The sequence below is a fragment of the Anser brachyrhynchus genome (genome assembly GCF_964034855.1).
Source record: "Anser brachyrhynchus genome assembly, chromosome: 2".
In the NCBI taxonomy this organism is placed as follows: Eukaryota; Metazoa; Chordata; class Aves; order Anseriformes; family Anatidae; genus Anser; species Anser brachyrhynchus.
This window is the reverse complement of record NC_137695.1, coordinates 150036648-150060953: the sequence shown is the minus strand read 5'-3', so window position 1 is coordinate 150060953 and position 24306 is coordinate 150036648. Positions and strand designations below refer to the sequence as shown.

Genomic DNA, 24306 nt, shown 5'->3' with positions numbered 1-24306 from the left:
TCATCTTAAGCTCTGTGGTTCATCCCTCCTTTGACCCATGTACAGCACAGTAATATCTTGTGGTAGCCTGTTAAAATTAGAAGATATCTACACAGTCAACTTTTATATTCTGTAAAATATATCTGGTAAATACACTGCATGTATAAACGTGTCCCACTTATGTGCATATGCTCTTTATCTCATAGTAACCTATATATAATATACAGGATAGAATACATAATATATATCCTCTAGGATATATTATATATAATATATGTTACTATATAATATGCATGTATTACTTTTCAATGTGCCTCATGATATTTGCAAGTGGTTTATATGGCTGTGTATTATATTCTTGTTTTGTTTTGTTCCCTTTTCCTAGGTTTCTGCCTATCCTTTACCAGAACACCGCAGCACTGCCCTGGCTACTCAGGCTGCCATGCTCTATGTGATTCTGTACTTTGACCCTTCTATTCTGCACACACAGCAAGCAAAAATGAGAGAGATAGTGGACAAATACTTCCCAGATAATTGGGTAAAAATTAATTTTGTTTTAAAGCTGTTCTCTGGATTTACTGTTACAGAAATAATATACGTAGTTTTTACAGCATGAATTACAGAAAAAAATGTTCTAAAACAATCTGTTCTTATTCTTTTCTGGTGAAGTTTTACTTTGTTCAGAATGGGGCAATCTGAGTCAAACCTTCTGGGTAAGCACGGAAAGCTATCCTTTGAAATGCTTAGCTCAACGACATTCTGATACCACCAAGGTAAAGTCAATCACAAAAAAAATGTCAGCTGGAAGGTGCATATAGGCATCTTCTAGTCCAACCTTCTCAAAGCAGAGCTAGCTTCAGAGTAAAATCAGGTTGCTCCAGGTCTTGTCCAGTAGAGTTTTCAACATCCCTAAAATTAAGATTCTACAGCCTCAGGGCTCCTGTGGCGAGGTTTAATCACTCTGATGGTGGGGAATTTCTTCCATCTGTCCAACTGGAATTTCCCTCAGCTCATGACCATTGCCTCTTGACTTCACTCTGCTCCTCTGAGATGAGTCTGGCTCTGTCGTATCTCTAACTTCCCTTTAGATAGTGGAGGACTGCCGTCAGATCCCTTTGCCGCATTCTCTATAAGCAAAGCCAGCTCCCTCAGCTCCCTTCCATTGTGGGTCCCATCCTAGTAGCCTTCCGTTTGATTCACTCCAGTTTGTCCATGTCTGTCTTGTGCTGAGGAGCCCAAACATAGACAAATTACTCTAAATGGGACCTCGTGAAGGCTGACTAGAGGGAATATTCACTTCCCTCAATCTACTGGCCACAGTCTGGCTGGCATAGTCTAGTGTATGATGAGTCTTCGTTGTCATAAGGCTGTGTGTCTGATTCCTGTTCAGTTTGTCCACCAGGACACACAGGTCCTTTTCTGCAGAATTATTAAGCAGGCAGTCAGTTCCCAGACTGTGCTGTTGCAAGGGTTTGTTTCTGTCTCCAGCTACTGGACTTTGTGTTTAACGTTATTGAACTTCCTCTGTTTTCTGCTGGTGAATTCTACTGACTTGTCAAGGCCTCTCTGGATGGCAGGCATGCTCTCCAACAAATTCCCCACACACATGTTGTTTGAAAACTTGTTTGAGGACACATTCCATGCCATTGTCCAAATAACTTAGAATTGCACAGTGACAGGCTTTGCTTCTATAGACTGGTAAGATGCAGTGATCAAAAGGGCATTTCTGTGCATCTCAGTGCTAAGATTTAGAAGCCTTAGTCTGCAAAAAAAAATGTTAGTGAAGTAGTCTGGCATGTAACAATAGAGTCCTCAAGTAGTCTATATCAAAGGGAATCAGACTTCACAAAGAAACCAGAAATTCACTTATGTATATACATTGGTTTCAAATTTTATTCCTCTGTACCATTAGTGGAACAGTGAAGAAAGGAGTGAAGAAACTGCAATAGCTGCCTATTTTAACATAAGCTCATTACAACTCGTCAGGTTTTTTTCTTTTTTTTTTTTCTGAAAAACTGTAAGCTTGTATTAGGGATGAGAACTCAAATTTTTGAGTATGCCAGCATCTTTATTCTCTTGACTTCATTATACAAACTGTTACTTTGATACAACGCCTGTCTTGTGATCAGGTATGGACGAGTTAGCTGCATCATACAGAAGCATTTCAGATCAGTCTTAGCAGTGGAACTGTAACCTTCTAAGGAACTGTCAGCAGAAAACAATGAGCTTTATTTCAGCAGTGTTAGAAGGATCTTATCAGCAGACCAATGTCCTATTTGCCTCTTCTGGCTTCTTTTTTTGACACTTTAGAAAAAGGTCAGTGGTTGACAGTGTTCCCCTAGGTGTGATCACTCCAGGATGGACAGATGTTGGAGTAATAGTGTGACGAAGCTGATAATGCCAAAGCTCTGTGTATCCTTCATCTGTCAGTCACCCAAGACTTCCATTTTTAATCATGTATCTTACAAACACTTGCAAGGCAACCACAATTCAGTTTTTTTAATCACATTTAAACTTGATCTTGGGGTCTGAAAACCGTTTCTCTTTGTTCCTTAAAGATCAGAGTGTGGAATCATAGCTTCCTTCTGTTTGTGTTTGCGATGGAAGACGTTAGATTTCTGTTTGGCACTTTGGGCATTCTTAGAGGAGGATTCATTTAGGTGTTTGTTGTTTTTTTTTCTCTGTCATAGTTGACTCCCTAGTCAGTCTTGCTTTTGTCAGCCTTGTGCACAGGAACATGGAAATTTGGAAATGAAAAGGAAGTGATAAGTTCATGGGCAGGAGGGCGGAATAGGGACCAAGGATCAGACACAGTGACTGAAAAAACTGTCAGCTTGTTTTCAGAACTAAGCTTCAATTAACTAATTAACTGTATTTCATTTCATTTCTTCCTACTCTGGAGCAAAGAATACAGATACCAAAAAAGTTTAGTTATCTCCTATTGATATCTACAACATATAACTCTCTACTCGTGTTGCTAAATGAAAAGTGTCATCTTAATAAAATTGTAAACACAGCTTCTTGTTTTCTGCTTAGGTTATTAGTATTTACATGGGAATCACTGTAAATCTGGCAGAAGCATGGGAGCCCTACAAAGCTGCTAAAACCGCCCTCAACTACACGCTGGATATTTCAAATGTCAAAGAGCAGGTGTGTAAGACAGCATTCAGTATTTTTAGCAAGATTTCAGGCTGTGTGGCTATCTCAAATATCTATATTTTTATTCGCTTGTGTACAATTGTTTGAATTGTATTCAAGTACAATACTTTGAGTATATAACTTTTGTAAAAAAACTGAGTTAAAAATACTTCAGGGTCTCAAAATCTTGTACGCCTATCATTTCTTATTTTACTTCCTCTTGTGGAAAAAGAGGCTAGAAGATTCCCTTTTCCCTAAAAGTTCCTGGGTCACAACTTGACAAAACAGATGCTGGCGCGCAACACCATCTTGTTCAGTATGGCATACCTTAAGCTGACTATGGTGTTTGGTCTTCCATAGGTAAATGTTTTAGAAGTTATACGTTCATTTTGATAATGTGGTACTCAGCCAAATAGTTGTACATGGTGCCTCCCAGATTAGCTAAACAATAATCTGGAAAAAAACACCTGCTTTAAAAGAATGATACCTTAATGTTGTATAATGCAATGTAGTTGTTGGTTTTTTATGTGAAATTATTTTTCTATGCCTAAAAAACAGTGAATAATACTGGCCTGTTTGTAAAACCAGGCAATAATTGGGGGATTTTGCTGGACTGATGATTGTTTAAATGCCTCCTTAGAGTTTGAACCAAGTGCTCAGAAAAGAACACACAGAAGTGTCTGATTAGAAGAACCATGTTATACATTGTTTTCTAAACTTAGGGAATGCGAGCAGACATTTCTTGTTAGTCTTCAGGGAAAGAGTTTGCTAAGTAGAACTGGCACTTAATTCATAACAAGTATATCCCGTTCTCAAGTAAATTTTGTTCTGTTCTTTCTTATTATCACCATTTTTAGGAATGATTTCTAGTGAGTATGTAAGTGAATATATTTGAAGTTCACAAGTCTGCATTTTTGAAACATTCTTGTGTAGAGCAAAGATCCTGAAATATACTTCGCATTCATTGTTATGTAGCTGCAGTTTATGATGTTGCCTACTAGAAATGACAGTGATTTTTTTTATATCACTTTCCTGATCTGATATCCTTTAAGTTTTTAGAAGCCCCAGCCACATTTTACATGACACATTCCTTTTGAGGCAAGGATTATGTTGACACAAGCATTGTGTATTCTAAGGCAAGCAGGTACGCTGCGGTCACTGAGCGGGTGCACACTCAGGTGCAGCAGTTTCTCAAAGAGGGCTGTCTAAGGGAAGAGCTGGTGCTGGACAACATTCCCAAGCTGCTGAATTGCCTACGAGACTGCAACGTAGCAATCCGCTGGTTGATGCTTCACACTGCAGACACAGGTAAGACCTCGTGCCAGACTTTTATTCCAGAGTTGTCGATCCTGCTCTACTCGTGCTTCATCTTAGGTCCTAAGAGAAGTTCACTGTGTGCTACTGTTGAAATCAGCAGAATTTCATTAACTGTTTTCAGTAGTTTGTTGAGCTCTTCTTTTGTTAACAGTCTCCTAAAATCTTTGGCTGAAAAGTACACACATGCATTTCCTTAAATCTTGCAAACTACGTATAGGTGTAAAAAGAACCTTTGAGAAGTCATGATCCTGTTGAATAATATTCTGCAGAAAAAGTCCGGGAATGTTATCTTGTGCCTTATCATTTGAAGCATCATTCTAAGAATTGTATGTGTCACTAAAATGAAAGCAATAGCCAGCTTTTTAATATATTAGTAATTAATTATTTGAGAACACAGGTTTTATTCTGATAACTGTTGAATAATGTCTCTGACATGAGTTTGGATCTGTAAACTTACCTGCTTAGGTATACTCTTGATTGAATGCCTGTGCTGTCTTTGGGACTTCTTGGTACGTGAGATCTTCCGTTGCACCTACAAAGATTTAAATGCTTGGCCAAATTCTGTAGCAGTGGAGAAATGTTGTCCTTCCATTTTCAGCTTGCGATCCGAATAATAAACGTCTCCGCCAGATAAAGGATCAAATTCTAACAGACTCGAGGTACAATCCCAAGATCCTTTTCCAGCTTCTTCTGGATACAGCTCAATTTGAATTCATTTTGAAAGAGGTAACGTGATGCTGCTTTCTTCAGTGTTTTCCCCTGAGCAGCAGAGCAGAGCTGAAGACTTGATTTTGCCTGAATATCCCGATAATAAAGCACACTCAAATATGTTGAGAATGCTGCACAACTTTTTATCCTCCCATACTTCTCTTTCCAGGCTTTCTTTAAAACAAAGAAGAAAGCCCATGTCTGTTGAGAATAAGCTGCTAGGAAAACTCTTACATCTATATATAAATTTATGCCATCTGTAAAAACACTCCCCATTAATTCTGTGGTACTAATCTGGTAAAATACATACGAGCATGCTTAACTTCAGTTCCATGCTCCTTTGGATTGAGTTTCTGTGTATAGATTGAGATGACTATGCAAAGTATAACTCAAAATTAGATCAGTCTTCTAGCATCTCTAAGCTAAAAAAGTTACTGGATAATTCTATAACTGACTAAATGCCAACAATATCTGTCATATATATATTTTTAATTCAGTTAATTTCTATCACCATATGCACATCCCACTGGCTGTATTTCTCAATGCTTTAAACTTTGTATTTAATGTTCTGTTCTGGTGAGGTCTTGAAGTTATTTAGTACTCCCTGTAAATCAGTTCCATCTGTTATAAGTATTTCATTTCATTTATTGTAGTTTGCCTTCTTGCCAGTTTCATTTATCAAATGCTTTGTTTTCAACAGATGTTCAAACAGATGCTGTCAGAAAAACAAACAAAATGGGAGAACTATAAAAAAGAGGGATCTGAAAGGATGACTGAACTTGCTGATGTCTTCTCAGGAGTTAAACCTCTTACAAGAGTAGAGAAAAATGGTAATTACTAAAAACTAAACTGATGGGGGGGGGAAAAAAAGTAATTTTCTTTTTTACTTCTAAACAAATACTGAAAGAAAATACACGAGGCTAATACTGATATTAATGAAAAAAATCATATCCTTCAGCTGACACAGACATCTCTTACATGCTGTCTTACTTAGGTTTACTGCATATGTTCCATATGTAAGCCGTGTTTACGTACCTAATATTTAGATGGACATATTTTTAAATATTTTTTCTTATTGCTTTGTGTAGAGATGTTAGGTAAGGTAACAAAATGCCATTGCACTTTTCTATGTGTAACGGAGTTGACGTTATTTTGTTCTATGTACAGAAGAGTGGGAAAACCATATCTGTTAAATATGGGGTTGCTTTAAGGTCTCCTTTCATTCTTTTCGTAGTCATGTCCTGCATTTGTTGTATCAGCATTTTTTTTAAAGCTTCTTTTACTTCTCTTCTGCACTGAATCTTTGACATTCTCCAAGGAAATGACTTAAAAGCATGAATCTGTATTTCCAAATTTCCTGCTCTGTTTTTTGAAGCCTCTTCTTTTTTTTTTTCCTGAGTTGGTATAAGAATGAGAATTTTAGATCACTGTCTCATTTGATCAAACACTGCATAATGTCAGTGTAAGGGCGGTATTAGTGATTGTTCCAAAATAGCTAAATTTAGAATAAAGACAATTTTATCACTTTCTTCCATATAAAAGCAGACTTACCTTACTGAATTCTTTCCCTCTATCATCTTGATGTCAGCAAACTTCTAGCTAAAACACAGAAATGGCTGCTGCCAAGATAATTGACATTGTAAAACCATTTATAAAACACAATTTCATAATTTAAAGGGATTTATCTTCTTTGAATAGGTTTTATTATGCCAATTTGTTTTGATAATTGTTTTTTAATGTTCTGTGTGACACTTACCTAAGCATCTGCTCCTTTAAAAGTCTGTGTCTGGAAAGGCTAGAATTGTAGAAGTAAAATGAAAACATTGTAAATAATGTCCTGTATGTATAGTGTTGAATGTTTTTGTTCTTCTTATTGTCTAGCAAAATCCTGGTGTCTTTATTGTTTACTGCCCTTGCAAAGATTTGATTAAATTTTACTTGTTCTTACATAGAAAATCTTCAGGCTTGGTTCAGAGAAATCTCCAAGCAAATCATGTCTCTCAACTACGATGATTCCACTGCAGCAGGCAGAAAAACTGTGCAGCTCATACAGGCACTGGAGGAGGTATGGCAGAGAAATTTTGAGATAAGTGAATTACAAGACAAATCTTCATTTTAACAATATGTTAAGTCTATAGATCTTTGCAGTCTTGCATATACAGTCGTCAGGACTTGCCTATAGACCTAATAATTGTAAAATAAGGAATACTGCATGAAAAATCATGCCACCTACAGCTGATTAGTAAGATTTTTCTGGAGAAATTAATTCAATATTAAACATTATCTGTCAACATTACTTACTATTTTATTAAAAATACTGAAAATAAATTCACTTGAAGCTAGAGAGGGTAATTTGGAAAGCAAAATAAAATTGTAGGCCAGGATTTGTTAAGTGTCTTACTGTATCATAGCCTGGAAGAGAGAGATCAGTTTACTTATTTTATTAATGTGGTTGTCTTTAAAGATGCATAGACAAAAAGGGGATTTTTTTGTTTGTTTTTTTGTTTTTAAATACAGGTCCAAGAGTTTCACCAGCTGGAAAATAATCTGCAAGTTTGCCAGTTTCTGGCTGACACCCGCAGATTTCTTCATCAGATGATCCGAACTATCAACATTAAAGAAGAGGTCTTGATCACCATGCAGATAGTTGGTGATCTTTCTTATGCTTGGCAATTAATTGACAGGTATCTTAGCACGAGGTTTTTTCTTCTAAGTCATCATTAGTGAAACTTTTAGGAAATAACATGAGTAAATGTTTTTTATAACACTGTTGGACTTGATAGCCTTTGTAGGTCACTTCCAACTGAAAGTATTCTATGAGTTGTTGAGTATATTTTGCTCTTACCAACTTGAATAAGAATTAACAGCCACCCTTGGCACGTTGTTAGCTGCAGGCTAAGTAATGCCGTAACTTTTTGGTTTATACCCTGTTCCAACTAAAACAATTTGTTAAGTTTCTATCTCCACCCTTTAGTATAGTTAAGTGTTCTCCAAGATACTGGAGTTCTTGTTTCAACCAAAAACAGACAAAAATGTTACAGAACTTCTTTTCCAAGGTGTGATTTTGCTCAGCTGCTACTCCGTTAGTTTGGCTGTTACTGATGCCTTCTTCTTTTGCCCCATCTCCCCCTTTATCGTAGAGTTTTTCCTAGTCAGTAGCTCTTCAGACCAAAATTCTCCTTCAGTAAAGTTTCACACATCTCCCATGCTAGTGACCTATGAATTAAGAGCTGAAAATAAGTTTTAGGGGAAAGAGCTGATCTGTTTTCTCTCTTTCCTACCCCAGCTTTACATCTATTATGCAGGAAAGCATAAGAGTCAGTCCATCTATGGTAACTAAACTCAGAGCTACTTTTCTAAAGGTAAGTGTGAAAGAAAATGAAGGGACTTTAACACTTGGTTACCAGAGCATTCGTTAAATAGGCCTTAAGGCTGTGAAGTCACAAGTGATTCAAATCTTTCTTTTACCAACATTTTCTATATCCAGCTTTTTTAGAATTAAATTATTACATTAACTCAAGGTTAGTTTTAAAGAAAATAAAATTCAGTTATGTATCTTTATATATCTATACAACCAGTTAACATTGCCACCATTAGACAGATCAGTCTCGTCATCCAGGCTCTCCTCATTATAGTTACTTGCTGGAGACATCATATCCAAAGGGTGAATTCTCTGCATATGTATCAGAGGAGACTGAAGGAATTAAAAAAGATAGGTTGGCTGTGCCCTTTTTCTGCCACGATGAAGATGTGGCATCAGATGAAAATATTTTCTGTAGAAACATGAATGGGAAAAAGCGTGGGGAGGGAAGGGTAAAATTACAGAAGGAAAATACCTCACATAACTGATAAGATTAGGGAAAATGAATGCAGGGAATGTAGCATTATAGACTGCTGAACTTTTCTGACATTTTAGCAAAAAATATATGTATTACTTTTTTATTGGCAAATCTGATGTTGTAACACTGCTGTTTAGGAAGAATGTACTATTTCAAGGTATAGTTTAAGAGCCTGAGGAAGAAAATTTAGGCATTTAATTTATATTAGGAAAGCAGAGGTGAAGTTAAAATGTTAACTTTGTTTCTAGCTTGCTTCTGCTCTTGACTTGCCACTTCTTCGTATCAATCAAGCCAACAGTCCTGATCTTCTCAGTGTATCGCAGTATTATTCTGGCGAGTTGGTTTCCTATGTAAGAAAGGTAGGCATTTGAAGAGACATAATTGTCTTATTCTGTAATTACCTTTCCTCAATTGATTTATTTTTTTTTGGAGAACATACTGACTTTATTTGTCTTGTCTCTCTTTTACAAAGGTTCTACAGATAATTCCAGAAAGCATGTTTACTTCTCTTCTCAAAATTATAAAGCTTCAGACTCATGATATTATTGAAGTGCCCACTCGCCTTGATAAGGATAAGCTACGAGATTATGCTCAGCTCGGACCACGATACGAGGTGCAGTTAAAATAGGGAATTCCTAAAAAGCATGTCATAAGGGTAGCCAACTTTAGCCTAAGTTTAAATAGGTTCAGCTCCATAGAGTTAACACTTTAACAGTGAAGTTGGGTTGGTTGACTGAGAAAGAATTAAAACTAACTACTGTTAAAATGAGAATTCCTTAGGTTTCCTGAACATAGATGAGTAACTTCTCTTCTGTTTGTGAAAGTCCAACTTTTGATCTCATAGAAAAGGAGAGGAAAATTAAACATATTTGTAAAAGAGTGTAGAGATCTTGGATTTATTTAGGTGGTGGTGGGAGTGATACTAAAAACCCAAGTCTGAAATTAAGCCGTCATATTTGAAATGCTTGTTCCAGGAGAAGGAGAAAATTAAAGACTGAATAAACCAGCAGGGTTAAGCCTTTTGCTGTCTTCAAATGTGAAGAGAGGATGGGGACATGTTGATTTGATCAGATGAAGAAGCTGGTATTGCTTGTTGAAATTTCTGTCTGTGTGAATTTTCTTTCTTCTGCACTGTTACCAGTCTGGTAGAGTGAGCAAACATAAAAAAATATTTGGTTTTTTATTTCATAGAAGATTGAGGAGCAAAAAAAATGAGTAGACCAGTAATTTTTTCCCCTCAAATAAACTTTTTCCCCTAAATACTTTAGTTCCCCAAATACCAGTAAGGATGCCATCTTTTTTCCACCAGTTTTTGCCAAAGTGTTATGAGTTTTAAACAAACAGGTTGTGATCTCTAACGAAGTCGACACTCAGACCTGAATGCTAGGCTTGGACTTCCCTCTTAAACTCTCTGTAAAGATAGCTTATTCAGGAGTGAGTGGGGGGCAGGGGTGTAGAGGAGGAGCCAGTATTCAGTAACATTCCTTTAATTTTGAGGAAGGAGAAGGGTAACACCATACATAAGGACTTCTCACTTGTGATTTCTGTGGAGCTGTAAGTTTGAACTATGTTGTTTCTATTCTCTGTTGTAAATGTCTTAAAGGCAAAAGACTGGCTTGTCTGAACTCTGAGCATAAGGATTCCTACCTAATAATTTAATACTTGGTGAAGGTGCTTCTGTATTTTGTCAGTGGAAAGGGTGAAGTGGTCTCATTGCTGGCAGCAGGCTTTGTTGCAGAGTAACTACTTCAAACTGTGCCCCTAGCCTGCTCAAAGCTACCAAGGCGCAGTTTTGTCCATGATGTTTTGTAGCCATGCGAGATAGCCAGCCAGGTCTTTTCTCTCATCATCTTTGTAAAGCTGCTGAGAAATACTATTCTTTCCTGCTGGTAGCATATCTGTATCGATCTAATCAGAAGATAGATTGTTATTGCACTACATAAGTAAGCTTAGAACAAAATGTAAAATTGAAAGTGCATCAGTGCATTATTCTGCAACAGGAAGCTACCACTGGAGAAGATGATTATCTTTCTAGCTTGATTATCTGAATCTGTAGAATCACTTGAATAAATTGTATCCTCTTTTTCTATTAAAGGTTGCCAAGCTAACCCACGCAATTTCAATTTTCACTGAAGGTATCCTCATGATGAAAACTACTTTAGTTGGTATCATCAAGGTAATGTTCCATTATTTCAGTAGTCATTTTGTTGGCAATTAGTGCTTTAGCACAGATATTTCAGCACATTAAGCAAGACCTAGAAGACAAAAAGACAAGAAAAAAATGAGCTTGCATACTAGTTTTCAAGCAGGGATGCCTGATATGGCATCCAGGTACGAACTGTGTTATTTAAGGTCATTAAGAACCCACAGTTCTCATTGTGCATAGGTTCCTTAACCTTAATTAACACGTTTTTTTTTTCTATTAAAAAAAATGACTGCAAGAGTTTCTGAAGAGCTGTTTCTTCCATTGGCAAAGGCTGCTCTACCTACATTAAGATTCCTATTTCAGGACTCCAGAAGCAAGCATTCTTGAAGCAACATATACTTCTTAATGTATTCTGGCTTTTTATAATTGTACAACATTCTTAATGGATCATTAACAAAGCTTGAATATGGGAACAGACCTTTGCCATTCAACTTAAAGGAATGATTTATTATCTAGTACAAGCATATAAATATTTATCTTCTGGACAAGCAACTGGTGGGAGAGTGGATGCGTTAGCACTGCTTTCCTATCCGAAAATAAGTATTTAACATAATTCTTGGTAAACCTGAAATCTTTTCATATTTTTGATACATTTCCAATTTTCAGGAAAAAAATGTTTCTTCTACTTAGGTGGACCCAAAACAGTTACTAGAGGATGGAATAAGGAAGGAGCTAGTAAAACGGGTAGCTCTAGCTCTTCACAAGGGACTCATCTTTAATCCTAGAGCCAAGGTGTGTAACAGCTTGATTTGATTTGATTTTTTATGTATCTCAGTTTTGCTGACACCTCTTTTATTGTACTACTTTCTAGAAAATAATACTTAATTTTCTGTACAGGTTTCCTTTGTGTAAAATACATTTTGAACTTCTTAAAGGCTATTCTCAATCTTATTTGATGTTGCAATGAGTTTATGAACTGGTAAGAATGCACAGAATTCAAAAACCTATTTATATTCTGTTCCAAGTGTCCTATGAATAGTGAGTTCACAGTTGTCTTTGTGATGATTCATGGCAACACGTGATATCTATACAAGCCAGGTTAAAAACAAAAAGAAAAAGTAGAATAAGGATTATGACTCCTTGTTTTGTTTCTGTCCAGATTGTTAAACCTCTCTCCCAGATCAATCAAAAGTATTATTGAAGCCTAGAAGAAAAATTAGAAACAGAAAATTTTTTATTAGAAAAAAATATAAGAAGAATCACTTAAGATATCAAACAACCTGTAATGCATCTCCCAGTGTTTTTTAGTTCTGGATGGAATATAGTGAAATCCTGGAGAGATTGTTGTGTAAAAAGGCATTTAGAAGCCTATACGTTTGCTTCGTATTCTACCTGCTCACAGTTCTGTTTTTCTTTTTCTGTTTTCCCCTCTGTAGCCAAGTGAACTGATGCCCAAATTGAAAGAAATGGCAGCAACAATGGATGGATTCCATCGATCGTTTGAATATATCCAGGATTATGTCAACATATATGGTCTAAAAATTTGGCAACAGGAAGTGTCTCGTATTATTAACTACAATGTGGAACAGGAGTGCAACAACTTCTTAAGAACAAAGGTGCTGGTCAAAACCAAAAATGAACAAAATAAGATGATAAATGCTTTTATATTGGGATATTCAAGCTTGTGAGTGATGGAACATATGTAATGAATCATGCACGCTCCACAGAGTTGTGTCTTCAAGTAAATCTGTTATCTGCCACGAAAAACATTTGGCCCCAGCTTTTTCTGAATGATTTCAGCATCCCCCTGCATTGGTTGTACATAAGAGCAAAGAACCCCTACCAAAATATTTTAATATCTCTTGCCAGTGAGCAGTATCCTTCCTCTCTTTCTCAAAGAAAACAGAAAATAACTAATGAATCCCAGTAGTCTTCTCTATATCTATCTTTAGCTATCTGTGTGCAGGTTTAGGAAGACTGCAGTAGTTACCAGCTCTTTTTGTGATATTTCCCAAGTGGTTGAAGGAATACATTTACATTTGGGAAACAAAATGGTAGACAGTTTTCCTGCAGAAAGGAACAGATGGAATTCTGAGCAGGAGTGGGGGTAGTTCTTTCAACCTCCACGCTTAGGTTTTGCTTGCCCTTTATCATAAGACCTGTTCTCTGCTTTTTTACGTTTTTTTTTTAGTACTCTGCGTTGTATAATTTACTGTATTGTTTTACATTTTACTCCTTTAAGTTAAACAAAATCAATAGAATTTGTAGGGCAGATTTAGGATGTGCAATGCTAACACTGCAAAAAACTGAAACTTATTTTTCAGATTCAAGACTGGCAAAGCATGTACCAATCTACTCATATTCCTATACCAAAATTCACACCTGTAGATGAGTCTGTAACTTTTATTGGTCGGCTTTGTAGAGAAATCCTGAGGATCACAGACCCAAAGTAAGTACTGTACATCACAAGCCATATTACTAGCTCCGTGCATTGAATTGGTCCAATACCACTGTATGTAAATGAAATATATAATAGCATTCCTTCGACTGCCATATCGTCAGTTTCATCTAAAGCTGAACTTACCCAGTCTGCCCTGTATGTTTTAAATATTAGTTTAGAAAATTCCAACTTTAGTATACAAAGCAAAACTGTGCATGAGCCCTTGCAGAGCGACTTTCTAATGTCTTCCAGAATAAGATGACTCATTACTCTTATCACAAAAACCATTTGCAGCTTATTCTGAAATATGTTATTTCTTTGTTTAATTTTTCCTTAGAATCACGTGTTATATTGACCAAATGAACACCTGGTATGATATCAAAACTCATCAGGAAGTAACCAATAGTCGCCTCTTCTCAGAGATCCAAGACACTTTAGGTACCTTTGGTCTCAACGGTTTAGACAGGCTGTTATGTTTCATGATTGTAAAGGAGCTGCAGGTAACTTGAACTTCAGTTTCTCAAGCTCATGTTGCTTTTACTGCTTGTTGACTTTTCTAGTGAAATAAAAATCCAATTAACTTTTGAAATGGCAAATTCAAATCAAAAGCATTTGAAAAATGTGCTTTCAAACCCAAAGGTAAAATCTGAGTTGCAGATATAATTATTGGGTTTGTTGCTCTTCAGTGAATTGAGCTAGGCAGTGTAGGTTATGTGCTAGACAATGCCTCTCAGAGGTGTACAACTTCAGGTCAGCTTTTGTTTTTTATGTCTAGATATCAATGAAAAATTGGATTGTTTGTGTCTACTTTGATATGAATAAAGTGTCAATTCTATGCGATGATGCCTTTCCATAATACCTAGGAGTGTAAGCAAGTTTGTTTTTTCTTTGAAAAATCTGTTCTGGTTAAAGATTTTAAAGAAAATCAAATATTGATGAAGACAGTTCTTCCTTGCGAATTGAATACGTTGTTGGCTACAGTGGGTATGTGTGTTGAGGAGGTGAATCTGCTAATTGTCCTAGCACTGATTAGTGTAAGTCAGAAAAATAAAAAGTTTAACTACATATTTCTCAACTCTTAATCTCTGGAAACAGTCTTGCCTTGCTTCTTCTCTACCAACAAAAGACTGCTGTTGAAAATGTGGCTGTTGTACCACCAAGATTAAGCATGGCATACATATGTGAGGATTTTACTTTTCTTTCTTTTATTTAGAATTTCCTCAGCATGTTTCAGAAAAATATATTACGAGACAGGACAGTACAGGATACCTTAAAAGCACTTATGAATGCTGTCAGTCCTCTCAAAGGAATTATAGGTAAGTGCTTTCTGGTTGAGATGGAAGAAAGCTGTTGTCTTAGCACATTTGCATTTATTTATGCCTCACCCTTCTTCTTTTCTCAGCGAACTCAAACAAGGTTTATTCTGCAGCAATTGCAAAAACTCAGAAGATCTGGACACCATATTTGGACTCCATAATGAAGGTAGGCTTATGTTATTTATATACAGAATCTGCTATAAGCACTTTGGTTATATACTTTAGTCTACTTATGTTACAGGGTTGTGTAATGTTGACATGGAACGCTATAACATTACAAATGAAGCAGGATTGGATTTGTGAGAGCTCCTGAGCTTCGATTATACGCTCAGCTTAAACTCCGCAAGGTGGTTAGCACTGGAATCCATATGTAAAATCCAATAATTCACTAAAACTGAGTACACCATTAGAGTTCTGATCTGGGAAGGCTGAGGCAGTGCTCAATATCAGGAGCTCTGACACTCCTCACAGTGCCGTGTGAACACTTGTGTACCTAAGGCTAAAGTTTTGAGCAGTAGCGTGTCCTGAGCTTGCCTCCTTCACACAGAAGGCAGTCTGACACACCGAAAATTTAAACAAACTGTGCCATTAACACGTCTGTTTGCCTTGCATTTGTAACGATGCTTTGTAGCCGTTTTACAAGACACTGTGAATGTTTGCTGATGCTATTGAAGAGAAGAGGAAAGGGCAGGCAAAGAAGGGGAAGAAAGTTGACAGCAATAAGCCTCTCCATGATCCCCTGTTGTTGTTTAATCCCTGCCATTGCTGACCCTAAGGTCTAGGGAGAGGTGGGGAAAAGCATCTTCACTTCCCAGTGAAAAACAAGCAAGTAACTGGGTTTTTGTTTCTGGTACCTTTTCAGTGTCTTCTTCACACTGCCTGTATTTGCTGTCATGAACTGTGTATAAATCTTGAGCGCTGTGACTGTTCCTCCCCTTTTGCGTAGCTGGGGTCTGTCAGTTCTGATTTTGGGCAGTCTGAATCAGTGCTCTCTTACTGAAATGAGAGAGTAGCTCCACTGTGTATGTCCCTACTTTGGGCAGCCCTACAAAGGCTGTTAGTTGTAATGAGGACTTTATGTAATCTATGTAAATATTAATTATTTTTACTCTAAGTTTTTCCTTAATTTGTTTCTTCTTTCCCCATTGCATTCAATATAACACCACTTTTTGTTGTTGTTGTTGTTTGCACAAATAGGTTGGTCAGATGCAGATTTTAAGACGGCAGATTACCAATGAGTTAAATTATTCCTGCAGGTTTGACTCCAAGCATTTGGCTGCTGCACTGGAAAATCTCAATAAGTAAGAAGTAAAATGTGCTAAAGAGCTGCGTGTGTTACTGTGATGTGGTTATTCAGATTGTTGTCAGATAAAGAGTCTGCAAAATCTGTATTATGGCAAAATATGCAGTCTGATTGGGTTTTTGTTCTTGTTGATGGTTATTTGAATTTGAACCCAGCAAAAACTGGTTAAAAATAAATAGAATAGAATTGTAGAATCATCATAGAATGGCTTGGGTTGGAAGGGACCTTAAAGATCACCCAGTTCACAATAGCAGTATAGAGGGGGGTGAATCACCGCCCTCAACCTGCTGGCCATGCTTCTTTTGATGCAGCCCTGGATACGGTTGGCTTTCTGGGCTGCAGGCGCACATTGCTGGCTCACATTGAATTTCTCATCCACCGACATCCCCAAGTCCTTCTCCTCAGGGCTGCTCTCAATCTGTTCCCAACCCAGTCTGGATTTGGGCTTGGGATTGCCCCGACCCAGCTGCAGGACCTTGCACTTGGCCTTGTTGAACTTCACAAGGTTCACTTGGGTCCATCTCTTGAGCCTGTCAAGGTCCTTCTGGATTGACTGGATGGCATCTAGTCCCTTCAGCATGTCGACCACACCACAAAGCCAGTGGAATAACTCTGCTAGTGTAAATAACTCAGCTAGTAATTGCATGAACGTATTAGTGAACAGCACAGGTTTTTAATTATATTTACTTTTACCTAGACTTGAGGTCATATTTGGATGAGAAATAAGAACAATGAAAGTGGTGCTGATTTTGAAACAAAAATGATCTTTGTAAGAAGACATCTTAAAAAATGTTGTTTGCTTTTGATAGTAACCATTAACAGGTTTTGTGTGCATGAAGCTTTTATATTAATATTGTATATGGCTTTGCATTAGGTTTATTTGTGGATAGTTCAAGTAAGTATTTAATGCAAATAATTTATTTCCATTTTAGAGCAATACTGGCTGATATAGAAGCACATTATCAGAATCCATCGTTGCCTTACCCTAAAGAAGACAACACTCTTCTGTATGAAATCACAGCTTATCTGGAAGCAGCTGGCATTCACAATCCTTTAAATAAGGTCAGGCTTACATTTAAGTGCTTTTAAGCAGTATAGTTGCTTTTTCTCTGTCACAGATGTGGAAAAACTGCTCTTTTTTTTTCTCCCCTCAGATCTACATCACAACAAAACGTCTGCCATATTTTCCCACTGTCAACTTCCTATTCCTGATTTCACAGTTTCCAAAACTTCAGTACAACAAAAATTTAGGTATTGTATAAGTTGCTTGTTGTTTGTGTAAATCTAACGAAAATCTATGTGAAATCATTTGCATAGAAGCCATTCAATTTTTTTTTTTTTTACTTTAGTCCATCATGTCCAGACAGGTTTGTTCTAATATTAAAGCAAAATAAAATGGGGTAGGAAACAGAATCCAGAATTCTCCCTTTCTCATTCCATTCTATGCCATAGTTAATATCATTAAGCCATTTGCTGTGGAAGAAATACAGCTGCTACATTGTTTTTTGTTTTCTACTTGTGGACAAGCAGAATGGGAGGCACAGCAGAAAACCTCATGAAAATATATAATATACATTTGTCCCTGCCACAAATACATTGTTTTATAAACATGCATTGTGTTTTTTTCTGTTTTTCCTTTGCAGGAGTGGTGTGCAAACGGCCGGCTGATCAAATCGACTGGCTGCCTCTAGTGCTGGGACTCCTTACTTTGTTGAAACAGTTTCACTCAAGATACACAGAACAATTTCTGACTCTCATCGGTCAGTTTATTCGTTCAACGATGGAGCAGTGCACAAGGTATCCACATGTCACTTTCTACTCACCTGCAGAGGGTTTCAGTATTTTTACTACTGCTTTTCCAGTGTGTTCTTTTAGTAAAGTATATTTGACATAATAATATTATTTGACTTAAGTGTAAGATTACAATGTTTCTCTCCGTGTAATTGAACCGCACGGTACGTAGTGGAATAAGCGTTTTTGGAGACTGGGATTTTCATGTAATGTTATGCAAATAACTGACCAGCTAGTAAGACCGTGGTCTTCATGATTGCTTAATATTAGCCAGAAGATACCAGAAATGCCTGCTGATGTAGTGGCTGCCCTCATGTTCCTGGAAGACTACATTCGCTACACAAAATTGCCAAGAAAGGTAAGAGAGAATTCCATGTCTTCTGTAGACAGCACTGGGAGTGCTGGCCCCTCTGGACTTAAATATATCTCTAGATCTTAAGACAGTGTCTGAAAGAGAATTTAAAATAACAAGGCATTTCTTTATGTGATATTAACTGTTGTGGAAGCCAGTGATACAACACTTTCCTATACTAGCTTGAATCTGTCGGGATTATTTTCAGACTCTTTAACTGCTACTCACTGTAAATTATTTTCCCCCATTGTTCCTTACAGTTATGTTCTTAAATGCAAAAAAAGCACAAAATAAAGAAGTGTAATCAGGTCTTCTAAATAATAAGTGATGTTTTAGAAAATTTTAAATGCTATTTAGAAAGTGTAAATCTCCAGTCCTTGATTTCCTTTCCTTCCCTTCTTTCCAAAGAAGCAGGGCTTCCTAGGCAGCTTCTGTACTTCACATGCAAAGGAAATTCTGGAAATTTGTGCTTGTAGAGAGACTTTCTTTTAGGATTAAATGTGACTTAACTCCTTTTGAGGATAATATTTATACATGGTATTAAAAATAAGTCATAATTCTATTTGCTGTAGTCTGTACCTCAGTTAAGAAAAGATGATTCATCAATAAGCTCCTTTATATTTCCTAGATAATACTTAGGACTAAGAGATTTTTCCAGCTTCACCCTTGTTCCCAGCCCTCGGCACAGTGTAGCAGGAAGTCCCCACGTTGGTCTTTCAGCTGATGTGTCTGGTACTTGTGCCAGCTTCCACTTCAGCCTGGTGCTGTGTGGAGAAACAGCCGAGAGGGTGTCAGTGTTCTTCCAATCTTGCACAGGACCTCTGGTCCCAACAACTTCTTACAGCCCTGAGCTAGCTTCAGATGCCTGACACCATGTTCCTGCCTTGTTCACGTCGATAGTATTGCATGCTTGGTTGATAATTAGATATGCTGTGTTAATAGATGAACAGAGCATACAAATTAATAATGAAGAAAACATCTGACTGACTTCCTCTTTACTCTAGGTTGTTGAAGCACATGTGCCTAGCTTCATTTTTGATGAGTTCAGAACTGTTCTGTGAAAATGGAGAAAGACCAAGGCTCTTCCCCAAGCCCGAAACAAGGAACTGAGGGTGGGCCAAGCTTTTCAGAGCTGTATCTTTTCCATGCTTTGAGGCAATACCTGCAACTGTCACTACAAAATATAACCATCAGCACAAGTCTATATCATTAACACTTGTTTAAATCTTGGCATGAAATGCAAACCATATCTCATCCAAACTGTGTACATTTTGTACTGCACATTATAAATGCTGTATGTAATTGTTTACGTATAAATCATTTAGTTTTTTGTTCTGAATAACTATTTGTGGAAGTTTGATTTTTTGTATCACAAACGAGCAATGAAATTGGAAATAAAGGTATCGGATTCTTTGCCGGGACTCCTGAATTCAAAGTGTCGGTTTTCGTGTTCAAAGGACTGTTAGTGAGAAAAAGAAAAAAGATGTTTGGTGTCCGCCTCTGTGCTACAAAAAATAATTTTCTGTTTTGTGCTGTACTATTTAAAGGCATGAAACTTTCTTTCCATGCAACTGTAGCATGACTAAGGTTAGAGGCAAGGCCTGCGTTCATGTAACTTTCAGTGCTGATGTGGAAACTTTTGCACCCAGCGTAACTTCCTGCATAACTTCCTCACTGGGGGCTGCCGTGGGAAAGCCAAGGGGAGGTGTTACTCTATCAGGGGACAGCTTGGTCACTGTCAGGCTCAGTCCTGAGTTTCTTTTTTTTCTTTCTGAAGCACTTCAAATGCAACAGCGGAAGGATGTTTCTGACACTAATGCAGACAGGAATGCCTAGGGAGCAGGTAGATGGCAAACGAGCTCCCTATTTGCGGAGTTTATGTAAGAAAGCAAGTCCAGAGGAGAAGGGATAAAGCCCCAGGTCCTATCTGCGTCACCCCGTCTGCAGTGAGGATGCATCCTGTTCAGCTGCTCCTACATACCCTGGCTTTTCTACCTGGAAACAAGAACAGGGGCTGTCTCGTCCCCCTCCACCGAGGCAGGTGAAGGGGGCTGGCCAGGTCAGCTGCCACCCACACCTTCCACTTGTTCTGCGCTGGAGTTGGCATAACAAATAACGGGTTATGGCCTCCTGGTTACCAGGGCAGGAATAAACTTAGTTCATGAAAAATCCATCCTGCTACCCCCAGCATGGACAGATGAATGCTAATGCAGTTCTGAGGAGTAAAAAGATCAGGAAGTTTTGGTAATTTTGGTACTGTTTTTCAGATCAAGTGTGGGCTATGAGAGTGCCTGAACATACTACAGAGCATGATCTGTTTGCAGAAAGGACTTTATGCCGCTGGAGGGAAATGCTGCACTGGCACCTGATCAGCAGCGGGCAGAACTCGTGTCTGTGCTCATCATACTAGAAGACACACCACCGACGTGAAGTCATGCTACTCCAGTGCGTTCACGCTTCTCTTCGCTGAACTCCATAAACTTGCTGTTGGCCCATTTCCCCAGCCTGTCCCAGTCCCTATGGATGGCAGCACAACCTTCTAGGTGTACCCACCACTTCTCCCAGCTTTGTATCACCTGCAGACTTGCTGAGGGTGCAGTGCGCCCCACTGTCCTGCTCATTACTGAAGAGGTTAAACAGTACTGGCACCAGCAGCAACCCCAGGGGTTGACGGAGTCGGTGCTGCTGACCTCCTGCCCCCTGGGCCAGGCAGTTCAGGCAGCTGGTTAAATGAGGTTTTCCCCTCATAAATTCACGCTGACTACTCCCAGCCACCTCCTTGTCCTTCATGTGTTTGGAAATGATTTCGGGGATGATTTGCTCCATCATCTCACCAGGTATCAAGGCGAGACTGGCCCTCCTGTAGCTTCCCAGATCATCCTTCATGCTGTTACAGAAGACAGAAGTAGTGTTTGCTGCCATCCAAACCCCAAGGTCTTTCAAAGAGACTTGAGAGTGGCCTTGCACTGCCATCAGGTGGCTCCCCCAGCACCCACGGGTGCATCTCACCAGCTCCTATGGATCCACGTACACCCTTCTCAGTTAAACATTCCCCAGTCTAGCCCTCCTCTGCTGAGGCACAGAGTACTAACCTTCGGAGTTCGGAGATGCTGTTTTGCCTACTTCCAAAAGGAGGTTCACAGTGAGAGAAAGAGCGTGATAGTAATATTGCAGGAAAGAAAAAAAAAAGATATATGGTGAAATGGAGGAAGAGTCAGAGGAGCCATGACTTCTATTAGAAAGCAGAAAGGCCAAGAGCAACAGAGGAAGGAAACAAGCTGGTATCAAAAAAAAAAAAAAAATCCCTATTTATATTTTTAAGCTGTTCCTTTAGAAAACCCTAAATTTTCCCCAAACAAAAGAAAATATCCTGTCCCCACCACAGAAGTAGTTCCCTAAAGTTGGTTTTAGATAAGCTAACATGTGGAGAAAACACTATAATATCAGGGTCTTTGTTATTAATGCTTATTTTTAACATTTGTGGCTCTTTAAACAAAAATCTGCAAGATGAATACTTTAAATAATCAGATGTATAATTCCAGGAGACATCAATTGGTTATACCCATAGTTTTGCATCCTTCCACAGCCTAAATAAATAGAAATCTGCAGAAAATAAGGCTTCCAGCTCTCACATTTTGTATTTTTTAGAAAGGAACAACAAATAAGATATTAACGAAAATCCAGATATATACAAATGAAATAACAACAAAGTGTCCTCCATCTTCAAATCCTCCATCTATAAATCTTTGTAATGCAAAAAATAAGTACCGAGCATGAAGGAAAACTGAAAATCTTGTCTTCCAAGAAAACCGACGGGAGCCAGCTCCCCATCAGGACCAGCCCTGGTATTCCGTGCTGCAGTCTGTGCAGAGGCTGCTGGTTCGATGCTGGCAGACAGGTTTTTTGTTGTTGTTTTTGTTATTTCTCCCAGCACCATTGCCCATTTCTCACTTGGTTAACCAGGCCTGGGAAAGCTCATTAGCTGGCTTGAGACAAGCACAAGACTTGCACCTCGATCGGCCCAAGGGATGCCTGCATTTACGCAGCCCGCACAGTAATAGGGCATTCGAAATGCCTTCCCGGGGAGAGCAGAAACCCTAACTTGAGTCTCCACAGAGACTCACTAGCACTAAAAAAAGCACATCGCAGTGCGGGGCTCCCTCCTGGCCCTGCTCCCCAGAGGTGTGATGGTTGCACGAGCGTGAAGGATGCTAAAACTTCAGTCTGGAGACTAGCAGAAACACACTGAGCCCTTAAAGCTAACGGTATACCCTAGGCTCATACAGATACAATCTCATGTCTTTCTGCTAGTGTCTTTTAAAACTGCGAATACCATGCTTGTCTCCATTTTGCATTTGGCAAACAACCACCTTCGTTTACTTGCTTGAATGTAACTGGTTAAAATCAGGACAATCCTTTTTCTAGGTACGCTGGTCCCTACAAGCAGGTTATATGGATATCTCTGCAGAGTGCAGCTCCAGGGCATCCAAAGAGCCACCCTCGTAGCACGGGGCAGCTGAGTGCCTGGTGATGTGCAAGTCTGAGAGCAGAAATGCCTTCCAGGGACAGGCTTTAATTTATCTGATCATAACGACGGTGAGTGACAGGCACAGCAGCTGAGCTGCTGCAAAGGCACTAGATGGAGCCGAATGATGCAGGCTGATGGTGATGTGATCGGACACACAAAACCAAGAGACCTTAGCTTAAACACCCCGTGTTGGGGTTGCAAATAACATCTACAGGCACTATTCTCAGATGCCGCTTGGAGGGTAGGATAGCTCCAGGCAAGAAAAAGCGCAGACACCAAATACGTTACTGAGAGACAGAGTGGTGCACAAGCAAATGTGATACCGAGGGAACCGGGGTAAGTCAGCACGCCATTTCCACCACTGCACGATTGCCTGTAGTCACTGCATTCCCGTGTGGCCAAACACAAGGCTGGGCTGACTTACTGCTCACCCTTTGACAGAAACAAGGAAACCTGAGTTGAAAACCGGTGCTGAATCTGATTCCTGCCTGGCGATGTTAGGAGCTCCTAGGGAGATGGAGACTTCGGAGGAAAATGCCGTATAGGTGGCAATCGTTAGTCAGCGAAGCTTTCAGGCACCTGGCAAGGCAACGGGCAGCGCAAATGACTGCAGACATCCTGAGGGGGGCAGTGGCAGAAGCTTCTCCTGCCTCCTGTTGATTCTCAGCTGAAGGAGAAAACTGGTCCAGAAGCAGCAGTCTTAGGCTCAAGGTTAATGGAATCGCTTCCCCCCGCTAGAGGTGGTAACGGGGACTCGAGGGAAGACAGAGGCAAGGACACGCACGCAGAGCCAAGATGGATTTCTTGCATGTGACAGCATCTCATCTCAAATGCCTGAGGGGGTTTTCGTGCCTGCAGAGGGATGTGCATTGAAACGCAATCATCATCAATGAATGGCATTTCAATCCACCATCCGATGATGACACTGCCTCCCACACATTTCAAAAAACAAAGCAAAAATGGCTCAAGGTCAAAGCAATGCCCACCACGTTCTCAAAATAGCAACCGATTTCTTGCCATTTGTATCCTCTTCTGCAAGAGTTTCCTCCAGCAGATCGTAGGACAAAGCACGCGGTAAAATGATTGTCCTAGCACAGAAAACACAGCGGCAGCAAATATCTCCAGTCACAACGAAGGTAGCAGGGCTTCATAACATAAAACATAATAGCAGGTTTATATGTATGCTGAAATATAGGTGAGGGAAACGTTTTTGCCATACTTCCCACACAAAGGGTATAGGTGAACCAGTGGCTCCTGGGCTCAGAGCTGTGCCTGGCAAGCCCCACGTGGACGTTTGGGCCCAGGATCTCCGTGTTCACTCTATAAAGTTCATAAAACATGTCAGGACCCATTCTCTGATCTGACACAGCGTGGCTAGTCATTCCTCACAACCCTCACACCCAAAACGGGGCAGCCTGACCCACCCAGCATTGGCAATGATCCCTACTC

At 39.0% G+C, this 24306-nt stretch overlaps 1 protein-coding gene across 2 annotated transcripts in view; it reads left to right on the top strand.

The window, feature by feature from the left end:
* The window catches only part of WASHC5 (WASH complex subunit 5), a 28766-nt gene extending 9008 nt beyond the window's left edge, over positions 1–19758 (top strand). For both annotated transcript variants that reach the window (XM_080582055.1, XM_080582054.1), the window contains exons 7-29: positions 365–517; positions 3016–3129; positions 4254–4425; positions 5033–5160; positions 5843–5972; positions 7095–7207; positions 7660–7826; positions 8429–8504; positions 9230–9340; positions 9454–9594; positions 11077–11157; positions 11818–11919; positions 12564–12743; positions 13452–13576; positions 13905–14067; positions 14781–14883; positions 14970–15049; positions 16081–16184; positions 17119–17248; positions 17341–17437; positions 17830–17983; positions 18248–18335; positions 19334–19758. In XM_080582055.1, the coding sequence (XP_080438181.1) occupies positions 365–517; positions 3016–3129; positions 4254–4425; positions 5033–5160; positions 5843–5972; positions 7095–7207; positions 7660–7826; positions 8429–8504; positions 9230–9340; positions 9454–9594; positions 11077–11157; positions 11818–11919; positions 12564–12743; positions 13452–13576; positions 13905–14067; positions 14781–14883; positions 14970–15049; positions 16081–16184; positions 17119–17248; positions 17341–17437; positions 17830–17983; positions 18248–18335; positions 19334–19390 (2769 nt within the window). In that variant the 3' untranslated portion in view covers positions 19391–19758. The remainder of the gene's footprint in view (positions 1–364; positions 518–3015; positions 3130–4253; positions 4426–5032; positions 5161–5842; positions 5973–7094; positions 7208–7659; positions 7827–8428; positions 8505–9229; positions 9341–9453; positions 9595–11076; positions 11158–11817; positions 11920–12563; positions 12744–13451; positions 13577–13904; positions 14068–14780; positions 14884–14969; positions 15050–16080; positions 16185–17118; positions 17249–17340; positions 17438–17829; positions 17984–18247; positions 18336–19333) is intronic.
* Positions 19759–24306: the final 4548 nt, after the last annotated feature.